This window comes from Marasmius oreades, chromosome 5 (genome assembly GCF_018924745.1).
Source record: "Marasmius oreades isolate 03SP1 chromosome 5, whole genome shotgun sequence".
Lineage (NCBI taxonomy): Eukaryota > Fungi > Basidiomycota > Agaricomycetes > Agaricales > Marasmiaceae > Marasmius > Marasmius oreades.
In genome coordinates this window covers 1699187-1713557 of record NC_057327.1, presented here as the reverse complement: position 1 = coordinate 1713557, position 14371 = coordinate 1699187, and the positions used below count along the sequence as shown (strand labels likewise).

At 48.7% G+C, this 14371-nt stretch overlaps 4 protein-coding genes across 4 annotated transcripts; 1 reads left to right on the top strand and 3 right to left on the bottom strand.

Moving 5' to 3' along the window:
• The first annotated feature begins 457 nt into the window (after positions 1–457).
• Positions 458–3482, top strand: E1B28_008583 (uncharacterized protein). The gene is made up of 13 exons (XM_043153402.1): positions 458–665; positions 720–884; positions 941–1010; positions 1076–1533; positions 1586–1883; positions 1936–2040; positions 2094–2183; positions 2237–2280; positions 2353–2418; positions 2496–2672; positions 2774–3120; positions 3177–3279; positions 3368–3482. Exons 1-13 carry the CDS (start codon positions 525–527, stop codon positions 3389–3391), a joined length of 2088 nt encoding a protein of 695 aa, XP_043008686.1. The 5' UTR covers positions 458–524; the 3' UTR covers positions 3392–3482.
• A 101-nt stretch (positions 3483–3583) lies between these two features.
• On the bottom strand, positions 3584–4672 carry E1B28_008582 (uncharacterized protein; the record flags this gene model as incomplete). Its single annotated transcript, XM_043153401.1, has 6 exons — positions 3584–3814; positions 3874–4003; positions 4062–4143; positions 4200–4355; positions 4410–4451; positions 4504–4672. The coding sequence occupies 6 exons, from the start codon at positions 4670–4672 to the stop codon at positions 3584–3586; spliced, it is 810 nt and encodes a 269-aa protein (XP_043008685.1).
• Positions 4673–4872: 200 nt separating this feature from the next.
• On the bottom strand, positions 4873–10527 carry E1B28_008581 (uncharacterized protein; the record flags this gene model as incomplete). Its single annotated transcript, XM_043153400.1, has 14 exons — positions 4873–5364; positions 5420–5709; positions 5773–5899; positions 5946–6029; positions 6099–6167; positions 6218–6385; positions 6435–6565; positions 6618–6677; positions 6734–7616; positions 7667–8815; positions 8875–9210; positions 9262–9328; positions 9382–9465; positions 9518–10527. 14 exons carry the CDS (start codon positions 10525–10527, stop codon positions 4873–4875), a joined length of 4950 nt encoding a protein of 1649 aa, XP_043008684.1.
• A 502-nt stretch (positions 10528–11029) lies between these two features.
• E1B28_008580 (uncharacterized protein) lies at positions 11030–14366 on the bottom strand. The gene is made up of 10 exons (XM_043153399.1): positions 14054–14366; positions 13774–14008; positions 13620–13716; positions 13513–13560; positions 13356–13457; positions 12819–13303; positions 12296–12762; positions 12030–12248; positions 11676–11965; positions 11030–11617 (listed from the first exon to the last, which is right to left on the bottom strand). Exons 1-10 carry the CDS (start codon positions 14258–14260, stop codon positions 11179–11181), a joined length of 2589 nt encoding a protein of 862 aa, XP_043008683.1. The 5' UTR covers positions 14261–14366; the 3' UTR covers positions 11030–11178.
• Positions 14367–14371: the final 5 nt, after the last annotated feature.

Here is a 14371-nt window from a genome sequence, read left to right as displayed (position 1 = left end):
TTTCCATCTCTTCTGCAGGGAGAGTCAGTATGATTTCACATGAAAACAGGTGATGAACGTACGTCTGTTGCACTAGCCACGGCGAAGACTGCCACGGGCACAATGAAGCCTCCCCATAGTACGATTCTAACATTTTGCGGGTTCCATTTGAAACGTAGGTAATGCTGCTCTCTCTGAGATCGGACTGGCATTAGAAATTGAATGTGAGACCACTGGGTAACGTAGAACTTGCCCAAATATTGAACTTCTCTATTGCGGGATCTTCCTAACGACCGGTTCCGATGAGACTTGGAAATTTGAGAGATGTAACACGCACCCGTAAAGGACCTGTAACAAAAACCACCATAGTTTAGTACTCCAGAGGACTACATCTGCAATAACAAGAAATGCCCGTACCATGAGCACCGGCCATGATGGAATCAAGTGAAGGTAATCTTGTTTGGTTCATTATTTGCACCTTCTTTCCTCTTCACCACCATCCCTTCAGACGCACTCCTACAGTATTTACTCCAGCTACTCCACCTATGTCCTACAACCATAATCGCGAGTGGGACAGGGGCAAGGATCCGTGGTCTCAAGGCCCTTCATGGCAGCAACCAAATGTCAGGCAAAGAGATGACGAAAGTCATCATAATGAAGGAAAACGTAGGAAGTTCAATGCGGGGGTATAGTGCTACTGACTACAACCTGGATGTCCATCACTCATTCTCTACCCGTAGGGATATCAAGCCTATGATAACTCACAAGCTTATGAAGAGGACATGAATCATTCAAACAACAACCAGCACGGCGGGCAAGGTAACAAGGGCCCCAAGAAACGCCCGTCGGACCCGAGCCCCCATGTCATTTTTCTCGGACTCGATCCAGACTTTACTGAAGCAGATGTAGGCATTTCCAGATATCCTTGACATCATACACCATCTAAATAATCTTTACCTAGCTTCAAGCCTATCTTAATTCCCACGGTTGTAGCATCGAAACGGTTACAATAATCCGAGAAAGATCAACAGGCAGTTGCCCATTCGTATCCCGTTTTGCACTTTCATTGACATTATTCGCCATTGGATTTATCAAGGTACTTCCAAAGGATTCGGATTCGCGCAATTCTCTTCCTCAGAACATGCACGGGCGTTTGTGGACCCCCTCTTCCCATTCATCAATGTACCTCCTCCCGCCTCACATGGACACAGTGCAACAGCAGCTTATTACAAGGCCCTCGAGACTGGCGCACCACATAACGGACGAAGGGTGAAGATCGATTACTCGCAAAGTGCTACACCCCACGAAAAAGGACGGTCAAATCGAGGAAATCATAATGACGGGACTCGTGATATCGGAAATCAGTCAACGCCTGTGCTGCTCTTCAGAGGACTTGACCCATTATCCGGCCCTCAAGCCATCCATCAAACGATGCGAGCCTCGGCAGGACCAGGAAAAGAAGGGGCGAAGGGGATGAAAAGGATTATCCTCATCAAAGATAAAGTAACCATGGCGAGCTTTGGCTTTGCATTTGTCGAGTTCATCAACACCGAAGTACGAATAAGTCCTGTTTCCTCGATGACACTACGCTGAAGAATGTCTTCAGTCAGCCACAATCGTCTTGGCGAATGCTATGTCTCCTCAGATTCATCCGTCAGGATTGAGAATATCAGATCGGCCGGTAGCAGTGTCCTACGCAAATCCAGACTCGTTCCAGCCGATCGCAGAAGTAATGCTGCGCGACGAAGCATGTTTGACCTCTTCGCTGGCATTAGGTGGCGTCGATGGCACTTGGGTCCGGTATTGGGATGAGAGCTCCACTGTCGCGGTACTCGAATTCCAGGTAGCTCAGCCTGTTCAGCCTGCTGCACCGGCGAAGGAGAAGAAAGAAAAGAAAAAGAAAGGTGAAATTTTTACTAGCGTCGCGACTGTTTCCAACGCCTGATTATCCCACAGCTGAAGCTACGGTTAAACCTGTCGAACCTGCCGCACCGTCGGCTCTTCCTGTGTCCAATAAACCGGTCACACTCAATTTCAAAGGCCTCAATAAGCAAAGCACAGGTGTGCCGTAAATACATATCGATCATTTTTCACGTTATTCAGTGGAAATGAAGGAACTACAATCAAACCTCTCGCCCTTGGCTTCTCGGCGGACGATGTTCCCGACGAAGAGGAGCAAGAGGACTCCGTAGATCAGAGTAAACGTAAGGCATCAATTTCTGAGGAAAGCTATGTTTCCCTAATATACTCTTTACAGTGGCTGCGGCAAAGAATGTTGCTCCGCTCATCGCGAGCAAGAAGGTGACGCCTTAGCTTGGCTTACCTCTTACCGCCATCAACGTCCTTTTGTGTTCTAACGATGTGAAACGACAGACGGTGAACAACATCAATAAATGGAATCAAGTGCAAGAAGAGCTATCTTCTACCCTGTCTCCTTCGGTGATCTCCTTCCTCCTTGGCTTTTGTTTTTGAACAATGCACGAACATCACAATTCTGATATGCTAATGCATCGTAGACGACTCCGAAAGAAAATCCAATACCTGTTCCCACAACCAGCAAGTCGCAATCACCCCCGACGGAATCTGAGTTCGAATTTTCAGACGTTGATGCATTGAGTTGTCTTCTGTGCAGTCGCCAATTTAAATCCATGGATCAGCTGAAACGTCACAACAACGAATCGGAATTGCATAAGGCTCGCTCTACTACTGCGTCTCGATCTATGTTCTGTGACTGGGCTGACCTCCTGTCTTTTTCAACCCTTTTTTTTTCTATCGTGTTCGTTCCGACCAATAGAAGAATTACAAGGATTCAAACTCGCGAGAGGTTGCTCGCCAAAAGTTGGCTGCTCGCAAGGCAGCTTCTGCAAGCAATGCCGAACAGCAACCAAAGTATCGGGATCGAGCTTCGGAAAGGCGTACTCTCTTCAACCAGCCTGATGCCCCGATCGCAGAACCTGACGGTGGATACCAGGCTGGTAAGAAAAGACACGCTGATGGACCTCCTCCACCACCCTCGCCACCACCCCCGCCTGTGAATCCTGGGCAAGATGCAAGTAACGTTGGCAACAAGCTGCTGAAGATGATGGGGTGGACGGAAGGAGCAGGCCTCGGCAAAGAAGGTGATGGACGCACCGAACCGATGTATGTGTCACACTTGTCATATGTTGGCTCTGATTTTCTTATCACAATCTCTTCAGTAAAACCGCAATGTATGCGGAAGGTGTCGGATTAGGTGCAAGTAAGGGGAAAGAGATAGAGAAAGTTGCCAATACTGGGTACCTAGCGATGGCTCAACAGTCGGTGAGTAAGATAAATCTATGATTATCTTGCGGATAGATTTTTTGCACGCACTAGTCGAAGGCTCGTATACTGAATGTGACGATTGCAGGCCCGCGAGAGATACGCGCAGTAGTTGTTTAATTTTTGTTCACTTTTACCTCGATATCCATCTATGTATGCGATCTTTTCAACACCTTTTGAATAAGCACTCAGCTTTTATCTTTTGTTCAGTAAACTGCAGGAATTAGAAGTTTAAATATTAACCTAAGTACGACAAAAGAACGGATATGACCATGTTAACGAGTTATTTTCCCTAACGATTCTTTCAAGCGATGATAAGGACGGAGGAGAGGAAAGCTAAAAAGGCAGAACCGCCAACGGTAAGCTGGGAAGCTGCGTTAGATGGGGTGGAACCTTTGGAGGTTCCAGATCCGCTTCCAGAGCCAGAGCCGCCAGAACCAGTGGGATTAGCGGGAGTGAGCGTAGAGGTGATAACGGGCGCGGTGGAACTAGGGGTAACGGTAGCGGTTCCGACCTCGACAATCATATAATTGGCCTGGAAATGGACGTTGTCAGACTCAAAAGACCAGACAAGGTATTAGGTTCAACACGCACAGCAAAGACTGGTCCGAGCTTAGAGTCCAGTACATATTGTTGCAGATCCATAGCGTTGACGCCCAGAGGCTCACGGAAGTCAGCGGGGGCAACAAATTCGGCGGGCTGTGGGTAGAGGATGGCGACATATCTACGATTGGAGTCAGAACCAAGTATACTCGAGTATTATGCGAACGAGTTAAACTCACCGGTGAGGACCGCTTCCCTCGGCTGGGCCAGGGCCAGCATATGAAGTGATCGCGGTAGCAGACGAGTTGCTCAATTTGTTGTCTTTTAAGGCATGTATAAGGAAAAGTTAAAGGTAGACGGAGGAGGAGGAAGAGGACCTTGGACAGTGACACCATTGACTAGCCAATGACGGTTCACGTTCTTCTCCGTCGATCCTGGGATGTCCGCATCGACCAGGAAGATGGTGAAGTTGCCGTCGAGCTTGACAGAGGAGTTGGCAGGGGTGAAAGAAATTGTAGGAGTCGGGCCAGACTCTGTGTAATGTGAGGAACGTTGCAAAGGTCAATCAATCTGGCTCTTTCACGCACGAGCTTGTGTGATGCTTTGTCCTGGCTTGAGATCACCGACCTCTGTAAGGGTAATAAGCATTGACAGCTTCGAGAGATAATACATAAGACTCACCGGGGAAGTTGATGGTCATGAGCGCACTTGGCTCGAATGTGGGCAATAAGGAAGGAACGAGACCGCTCTGGTTGAAGTGAGCTTTGATGGCAGCAATCTCCAAGGGCAGGTTCTGAGCACTCTGAGCAGCTACGAGAGGAAGGAGAGTAAGGAGAGCGAGCGAGAACATGGTTGTGGTTTTTGAAAGAGTGTGGGAGGTGAGAGTGAAGATCGAGGAACTAGGCTGTCCTCCCTATTTATATAAAGTTTGCCAAGCACAGCGTGCTTGGCGGCAACGACAGCAACAACGTTCAAGTGATAAATCAAGTGTAGGATGCGTGAGCAATGCGATATAAAGATACAATATGGTTAATCAGTCCAACAGAGTAATCATTGCAGTCCCGGAGAATCTGGTTTCTCCTTGGAATCCGTCTCCGCATCATCAGGCATGGATGCTGACAGTAGTATCCCCTCCTCTAATCCGCTCGTGTCTATCCGCCTCCGTCGTCGTCTTGTACTCGTAGATGAGGTTGGCGTCGGCGACGTTGACGGCACCGGGAAGTTGCACTCTAATTGAGCCAACATGTCCCGCGCGATGTTTGCCATTTCTCCAGTAGCATTCTGGTCCACCGTGAGTGTTTGGGGAACAGATGCTCGCGTTCGATTGCTCGTTGTTGCCCTTGCTGCTCGCCGAGACTTGCGAGGTACAGCATCGCCATTACGAAGTTTCTCAAGGAGACTGTCCAGAACATCGTTATCCTCGTGATTCGCAGCGGCTTCCATAGCCTTTTCGCGGTTGGCACGCTGTTCTTCCGCCACTTCTCTGCGTTTTTCCAGGGCAGCACGTTCTTCCGCAGCTGTTCGGTTGTCCATCTTGCATTTCTGAATCAAACACACAGTCAGACATTGATTAAGGGGTCAGGGTCGTGTTACTCACCCGATACGAGGTAACGAAGGTCTTGAAGATGGCAAAGAATTCTGACGACGACATGTTCTTGTCCTCTTCACCGTAATACCTGAGCACTTCGTTGAACGTTGTTTCTGCAGCATTGATATCGTCCGTAACATCCTCGACCTGGACACCAGCTTTTTTGAAAAACGCCCACATTTGCTTCCCGTAGATCTCGTCCTGGTTCATCTCGGTAAAGTGTTCTCGAAGCTCAGTATGTATCTGTTTCAGTCCCTCTCTCAAATCTCCTAAGCCTTTACGGAGGTCCTGAAGATTAACTAGATTGCGAGAGAAAGGGCATCTGTAAAAATTCCAAGGTTTTCAACCAATGAGACACGTACCACGGTAAGCTTCAGCCGGTTTGGCAAGTTCCTCAAGGAAGTCCTCCATCTCTGGGAATTGTTTGGCCACCGTACGCTCTAGGAAATGAAGTAGAGTCGTATTGTTCACGGACTTTGTATCGACCAACTAGAGGACCGTTAGACAACATATGCGACCGAGGAAAAGGCGTTACCTTGTTCACGCTGCTAACCCGGAAACCGAACGCACCACCCTTGATACCGGTGCCGTTCATGTAATTTCCGACAAGAAGAATGAGCTAATCGAAAAGTTTAAAAGTAATCTTCAACTGTAAAAGAATCATCCGGCGTCTGAGAGTGAAACTCACACTGAGAAGCTCCTTGAAGGCTTTGGCGTGCAGTAACGATTCACCCGCGTCTGCCAATTTTGATGCTCCCTGAATTGACAGTAAGGGTATGTTGTGTTCCGAACACGAAATTCCCTTACCTCATCTAACAGAGACCACCTTTCCTCAAAAGCGCACTTGTAGAGCATGCCTTCTATACGAGGACCCAAGCGGTCGATTTGGATCAACTTCACCATCAACCGATCCGCAGGGTGAAGCTCCGCAAGTTCCTTGGGGTCAGCATTACGGTAAACGTTCAATTTTCCGACCTAATCCGGTGGTCAACAGGTTACACCGAGAAAATCCATTAAAGCTGACCTGTTCAGGAGAAGGCAAAACACGCTTCAGCTCGCTGAGGAACAGCTGAGTGCATACATCTTGGTCAAAGTTGCGTATCTTCTGAGCAATCTCCTCCGGTTCAAGTTTCTTGACACCCTGAACGAGAATCTCTGCGGGGAAAGGGTTCAGATTTATTCTACTCAATTTGACCACTGTACTCACCAACGCGTTTCTTGGTTTCTGTATCGAGAACACTCTTGAGCTCCGCTCGCTTTTGACGTGCTGCGAATCGTGCTCAGAATCTATTATCAACGAGATTAGAGAACTGGATCTCTCACCCATGAGGTTTATCACAAGCTGTTTCGCCTTGAAGTCCTCCTCCATCTCCAACCATACGCCATCAACTTGTAACTTCTTCAACATCTCCTTCTCTTTCTCGGGCTCCTCATTATTCCAGAGTGTCTTGCCCACCTGTTGCTGGGGAAGCTTATCCCATTGCAGCTGTTTCATCTTGGTACCAGGAGTGATAGGTAGATCCTTCCGAGCAGATAATAGCATGTTGAGATTCGAACCTAGAAACACGGAGGCACGGATAGAGCTCGTTCCCGAGCCTGGAAGCGGAGGAGGGGGAGGCGCAGGAGAACCGGCAAGGGAAGACCCAGCGGAGCCAGATGTGGGTATAACAACTCCTTTAAACCCAACGGGTGGAGGTGGAGGTGGAGGTGGAGGTGGAGGTGGAGGTGCCGGTGGTCCGCCACCGATACGCATACCTCCTGGAGGAGGAGGAGGCGGCGGCGGCGGAGGCGGAGGAGGCGGAGGGGCATCGGCGGCAGGTGCAGAAGGCTCAGCAGGGGCGGCGGAGTCTGCACTATTTCCTGGTATCGCGCGTCCTTTCGCCAGGAAGTGTTTGCTGAGTTGATCAGCAAAGGACCCTGGTACAGAGGTACTGTCTTGAGACCCTTGCGAACTCACTGAGGTAGGTATCGTATTATTCGATCGCCGTATTGATTGGTCGTCTTCGTCCTCATCACCACTGCTTTCCTCTTCTGCGTTGACTTCACTCAAACTTTGTAGAGGTCGAGAACCATCGTGAAGCCCCAGTCCATCAACACCAACTTGTGGTGAAAGAATGTCGCTTGTTTTTGATGATTTCGACCGACCTGAGGGGCGAGGCGAGCCTCTCACGCTTCGTGAGGTCGACAACGAACCATCCCGCTGATACTGAGGCTGGTTAGCCTGACATGCACGAGACGGACAAGTGCGATACTCACCAGTGTTGCCCCCGCTGACATTTGCAGTTGAATCTGTGATTCAGCATCCTCCTCCTCAGCATCCATGAACTGGGAGGAACGTCCAGTAGATCCGAGACCAGCTGGAGCCTCCCTACCACCCTTCTTCTTCTTCTTGCCTTTATTTTGTAGTCTGGAACCACGCCTCATGGCACCGGCCTTCCTTGGTGTGGTGTCGGGGTCATCGTCTTCTTCCTCCTGAACATCGTCGGTTGAAAGACCAATCTTCTTTTTCCTATCGCTTAGCTGTCTACCTTCCAGTATGCTGATAGTTTTATGCCGCTGGAAATTCCTCTCCAGTGTATCGATCAATGTCCTTCGGTCCATCCCTGCAGTCGTAGCAGTGTCCAGCATGAAGTCCGTACCTTTCCCACCTTCCTTCAGCATTTTGAACAGTTCCATGATCTGCGCCTCCAGCTGCGCAATCTGTTCTTCATACCCATTCTTCTGAGTTTCCAACTGACCTTGCAACCTGAACGTCGTCTCTCTCGAAACATTCAGTTTCTGTTCCGCATGTGCCAGCTTCTCCTTTAGCTGCCCAATCAAACCGCCTTCTCCCTGCGCTATCTCTTCCTCCAAGACATCCTTCTCCAACTTGATACGAAGTAGCTCAACTCTCGTCTTTTGTGCTTCATCCTCAAGGGTTTGATAGCGATCACTCTCATTGAACTGGGCAATGATTCGTTCAACCGAGTGGCCGAATCTTTGCTCTGCACCAGCAAGCTTCTTGTCCAAAACGACGTCCGTCACCAATGAATCGATCAGTTGATAATAATGGACCATTGAAGCACCTTCCTCTCTAATGAGCAGTAAATGCTGCATCATCGACAAGAAATAATTCCTCGCTTTCGTGTCTTGAATTTTAGCAACGATTGCATTGTAGATATCCTGTGGATTGTTCAGATCGCGAAGAATTTCCTGATCCAGTCGTTCCCGGAGCTTGCGCTCATCTTCTTCAAGTGCCTTGAGAAGAATATCAAGTTGCTTGTCAATGTTCGGCACTTGAAAGCTTTTCCACAGCGGAATGATTTCCTGGAGACCGGCGGACTCCATTTGCGAGCGATAATGTAGCCGAAGGTCAAGGTCGTCTACTTGCTCAAGGATCATTATAACCAGTATCAAATTGGATAGCTGGAAAGGTATGTTGTTTCAGGAAGACGAAGCACCGACAGAAGAAAAACTAGACACACCGCATAATCGTTCAAATTTGAATCAGTGCCTCCAGACTTCTTCACTTCATCACTGGCTCCAACGAGACTACCCATCCTTCCACGTCCGGAGAGCGCCTGTTCCATGGACTTGAACCAATAATCATATGGTCCTCCTTTCTCATCTGCTGAACCATTTGCTGTACTGAGAGCTTCAAGTGCAACGATGACAAGAGGCTGCGCCTCGCCGTTTTTCCAATACGATAAGAAAGTGAGGACTTCAAGTAATAGCTTTCGGGTGGGTATGTGTGGGGTATTGAGAGAAGAAGCCATTTGAGTAACGATTTGAGGATGAGTGAGAGCTTCGTTGGTAGCATTCTAGCGGTTTCTTGTGAGTGAGTCGTAGATACAATATCGGCAAGGGCGTACAGGGTTGTTGAATATGACTTTGAGACATTTGACAATCTCGTATTCTAAATTGGTATCGTGTTCCCGCCTGTGATCATAGGTCAACCAGGATGTTCTGGGTCATTCGAAGGTATAACTCGCCGTGAAGACCGTTTCCGACTGATATGGCTAAGAGTCTGTGCCAGCACAGATGTTCCTCGTAGATTAATGAATTGCTGAAACCAGCTATGGAAAACGTTCCGTGAAGTTCATTATATGAGATTGGTTCAGAGCGTACCTGACTTCCTTGTTCCTCATAGACACTGTCAGGCCAATGACCTGCCTGGAGGTGATAGTCTTGTCCAGGAACTTTTTGACATACCATTCAGGCGTATCTGCCATGATGGCCGTAGGTTGCCCAACCTCGTGCAGCTTCTTGGCCTGATCATCCCTCTGCTTCCCCTCCTTCCATCGTATTTGCCAATCGTTATAAACAATACGCCACTTTTGATCCACAGAAAGATTTGGCATTTCACCCAAGTCTCTTGTTTCTTTAACGTTATCGAATAGTGCATCAATCTCCTCGTCAGTGTCTGGTCTTGGAAATGAAAACTCGTCGGGGTTATTGGTATGGGGTCGATGAGGATGGTATAAATGTGATAAATGTGAATGATGGGATGTACTGCCGCCATCTGAGGATACAATTGAATGGGAATATCGAGAATTGCGATTGTTGTCCGAGCGGGTTGTCATGCTTGAAGTTGGGCGAATCGTCCCAGCAGAAGATGTGTGAGGCAAGGGGGAGCCGGGTGTGGCTGGATATTGCCCAAAATCGGACATATTTGTGGTACGGGGACCATGTCCAGAGGTAGTAGAGGCCTCGCTCCTCCGAAGGACGCGAGGTGCGGCCGGTGCGGTCTGGCTGGAAAGAGTGGTCTGGGAGGATGAAGGAATGGACTCGTTGTATAACGTAGAAGAGTCTGAGGTAGATGTTGAGGCCGAGACGGTGCTTGGTGATGAAGCACGAACTGTATACTGTTCATAAGCTCTCTCTCGTTCAGCACGGCTCTTGGAGATCGTGAATTTGTTGAGTTCGGTGCCATTGGTAGTCAAGGTTGGGTTTGTTATTGGAGCCGAAATAAAGCCAGGACTGCGAACGCCTTGAGAAAGGGTGCCGATAGGCAGCGGGGATTTGGGAGCAGGAGCAAGCCGGTCATAGGGAACTGAACTCTCGTTGAGATCAATGTTTCCGGAGATCGAGGATTGACGGGCCTTAGTGCGTTTCGAGCGACCAAAGAAAGAATCCATCAGGTTGTCGTAAAGAGGGCCACCGCCCGAAGTGAAGAGCTCAGTGTCTACAACGATGACAGTGAACGTTTGGTGTTGAAGTCACGACGCTTTGCTGCGACTCTAAGAACGATCAGCTCATTACGTAATCTCTAAAGGGGGTTCCATACACCCTGTCGACCTCGACCTGACAGCTAAACCGGTTCTACTGCAGGACAGTTCGCGATTTAGGTGGACAGCGAGCCCCTCCACCACTACAACGGTTCGATTTGGTCATGGGCTAGTCGGGCTACCGCAGCAAGTCTGTGTAATTAGTACTCGACTTCTTCATAAACCAAAGGCCCTTGTCTGAGGGTCATTAGGCGGCTTGTGGTGATTGAAGCTTGAAGTCCAGAATCCTCAGCGCCAATTATACTGATTAACTGTCGGTCTACCGCGGAAACTTAAGATCTGGACGGAATGAAGTAGGCTCTTTCACAAAAACATAATGAAAGACATCTATGCTCTAGTGGTGCTCATCAGTGACGAAGATTGACTTGTTTCATTGAATTCACGACCGTTTAGTAAGAACGAATAGAACCATGACTGCCTTCTGACTCCCGGCATGTACACGCAGTTACCCCCTCTAAAGTAATCAAGACAAAGGACGGAAATTAAACGCTCTCCTTCAGATTATATGCCTCTCCACGCGAATCCTTCGCCTTTCTCTACCTCAACCCTTCCCTCTAGCTTGATCTTATCACAACCAAATCCAACATGCACGCCATACTCTCCCTCTGCGACTCGCCAAACTCCCTTTCCGATACTCGACTCGGAGAAGGTGTGCGAATCCCAATAAGCGACAGCATACTTGTCCAACGATACATCCACCGTCCTGAATTCTCCTGGTTTGAGGTCCTTTGCCTTGGCAAATCCACGCAACTGCATCTTGGGGTGCGTAATCCCCTTATCTGGATATGAGACGTACACCTGCACCACCTCAGATCCAGGTACCACTCCCTCGTTCTTGAGGACAACAGACACCCTGGCGTTGAAGGAGTTGCTTTTAGATTTTTCATCCTTGGTAATGGAGAGTCCTGAGAGCGAGAAAGTAGTATACGATAGCCCATGCCTAATTTTAGCAGACCGTTTCAATGACCGGGGGTGGATAGGGAAGGAGGACCACTGACCCAAAGTAGAACACCGGCTCGAGACGCTTCTGTAGGAAATGTTTATAGCCTACGAATAAATCTTCAGCGTAAACAATCCTTCGCTTCTCATCCCTCAAGTTCGGGTACGCAGCAATGTCTTCCACTCGCTTTGGTAAGGTCAAGGGCAATTTCCCACTTGGATTCACCTTCCCGGTCAGAATGTCGCCAATGGCATTGCCAGTTTCGTTGCCCAAGTACCAGGCTTGGACAATAGCCGGAACAGCGGGGTGGTTGAGATCATATGCATAGGGCATGTAGGTTGCAGATCCCTGAGTATAGACGGTAGTTTAGCGTACGGTGAGCATAGCATAGCGGAGAAATCAGGTAACGAACCGCCTGAATCACGACTATAGTCTTCTTGTTAACCTTAGCGACACGCCGAATAACTTCGTGTTGATTCCCCGGTAAGTTCAGGTCGGTCCTGTCAAAGCCTTCACTTTCCCATTCTGGAGTCAGCCCACCGCAGAATATGACCACGTCCGACTCAGCCGCCAATCCTTCGGCGGCTCGGATGGATTCCTCTGGGTCTATTTTTTCGCACCCTCCGAGACGCTGGAGTGGACATGAGTACAGAACAATAGAACGGATAGTCAACTCACCACTCCTCTCATAAGCGCGGGCTGCGCACTAATATCGTCTGTTGGCGGCTTCGTATTGGTGTATTCCACCAGAACGTCCAAGCTCTCATTGGCCTCCACACGGATTACTGCCTTTTCTTCCACTGTACCTTGTCCATAGAAGAAGTCCCCTGGTGTCTGCTTCGTCCAGTTATCAATCTCCAGCTTTCCGTTGATCCACAGCTTCGCTCGTCCCGCAACCGTTAATCCTAATTCATAGTCCATCGTTTTGTCCAATGTCAACTTCCCGCTCAACTTGATCGACCAAGTCTCAGTCAAACCGGGGGGAAGAAAGTCATTCAGCTTGACACGCGTATCTTGCAACGCATATGAATGAAGAGGTTCCGATAGAGATCCGTCTGAGAGATGATTGTAGAACGTGCATACCCATCCGGGCTTGTTGTCGTGAATAGAAAGGAAGCGTTCTAGGGTGGGAAGATACTTGTGTGCTAGAAATGAACATATAGGTGGTTGATAAACAGAGGACATAATCGGAGAAACCAACCATAACACCCAACCTCGTATCTAACGTCGTAGTCTTTCCCGAGTGCTTCCAAGATCCCCGCGTAAGGAGTAACAACATAGCTTGCCTTCAAGAACGCACTCCCTCCCCCGGAATAAACTGGGTCTTTGGCGTTTGGGCCAATCACAGCGACCTTTTTATATTTCCCGGGCTGAATCGGTAACACTCCTCCCTCGTTCTTCAATAACACGATTCCTTCAGCAGCCAACTTCCTGCAGAAATTTCTACCTTCCTCCGAGTCTCGCGTTCTCTCTTGCCCGTCTCCGTAAACGACTTCCGGGTTTAACCTCGCTTGGTGTTGAACGAACCTCAGTAGGTTGGTGACACGTTCGTTGATCATGGGGATGTAAAGCTTTTGGGAATTCAAACAGTGTTTGATGAGATCTGAGGAACGCCATCGCGGAGGGCCGGGCATCTCGAGATCCAAACCGGCATTTATGGATGTGTCCACGCTGTAGGTACCAAACCTAGAAGAACGTGTTGCTATCAGCTGGTATAAGAAAGTAAAAACGTTCTAACCAATCACTTATTACAATCCCGTCGAATTTCCAATCGGCTCGAAGAACACCTTGCAAAAGGTCGTGACTCTCTGAGCAATGGATCCCTCTCAACCGACCATATCTAAACAGAAACAGCAATAAGGGGAAAGTAAGGAGGTACAACGGAATTGACATACGACGTCATATAAGCCCAAGGTTGTGCATCCCTTTGAGCAATCATGAAGCTGAATGGGCAAGGTAAGCCGCACACTCAGGAATTGCGCAACAAGGTGAGTGATCGCACGGGTAAAGATAAATCTCCCGAAGTGCTCTATCGGAGAGTACAGATTCAGCAGCAGTTCGTTCGTGCTCCTGATCGTTGCAAACAAAATGCTTGATTGCTAATGGAATCAAAGATAAGATAAGGTCCTAGTGATTTTTTGCTCTAGTTGACGCACTGGCTGCAACACCTTGGGATTGAAGCCCTTTAACATAAGCGGCGGCCATTGCCCCCGAGAGATGGGGATCCTCGGAGAAACTTTCAAAGGCCCTGCCACCAAGTGGCGAGCGTTGGATATTACAGGTCGGCGCAAGTAGTATAACGGACGACTTGATCTTGGCTTCTTCGGCTAGATACACGCCAGCTTGCTGGATGAGTTCTGGATCGAAAGTGGACCCCAACGACGTTGCACACTAATCTTTTTCAGAATACAACTTAAACAAGCGGTATGCACTCACAGGTAAACACTGAGCTGGCGTCGATACGAAGTGCGAAGATCCTCGCACACCATTGGGACCGTCACTCATACGAATAGAGGGAATCGCGAGACGTTCAACAGACTGAGTGTTCCACCAGTTTGGGGCTCCAAGCAAGGAAATTTTTTCATCAAGAGAAAGTTCCTTGACTAATTCTGAGATATCTGCGTCAAGGAAAGAACGATCCATGATGAAATTCGGGGAAATTTCTAGCAGGACTTCCACATCGTTTTATAAGGAGGGCTTTGAAGAAATCAAAAAGTCCGAGAAACAACCGAGCACTGTGACGTTCTGGGAAGC

Bases quoted from the DNA above. Each gene is read 5' to 3' on its own strand.
- E1B28_008583 (XM_043153402.1), top strand. From the start codon at position 525: ATGTCCTACAACCATAATCGCGAGTGGGACAGGGGCAAGGATCCGTGG. The intron at 1,011-1,075 runs GCAGTTGCCCAT...GGATTTATCAAG, and splicing joins AATCCGAGAAAGATCAACAG to GTACTTCCAAAGGATTCGGA. The intron at 2,673-2,773 runs GCTCGCTCTACT...TCCGACCAATAG, and splicing joins ACGAATCGGAATTGCATAAG to AAGAATTACAAGGATTCAAA.
- E1B28_008580 (XM_043153399.1), bottom strand. From the start codon at position 14,260: ATGGATCGTTCTTTCCTTGACGCAGATATCTCAGAATTAGTCAAGGAA. The intron at 13,304-13,355 runs GTTAGAACGTTT...ACGTTCTTCTAG, and splicing joins GGGATTGTAATAAGTGATTG to GTTTGGTACCTACAGCGTGG. The intron at 12,763-12,818 runs GTTGGTTTCTCC...GTTCATTTCTAG, and splicing joins ATACGAGGTTGGGTGTTATG to CACACAAGTATCTTCCCACC.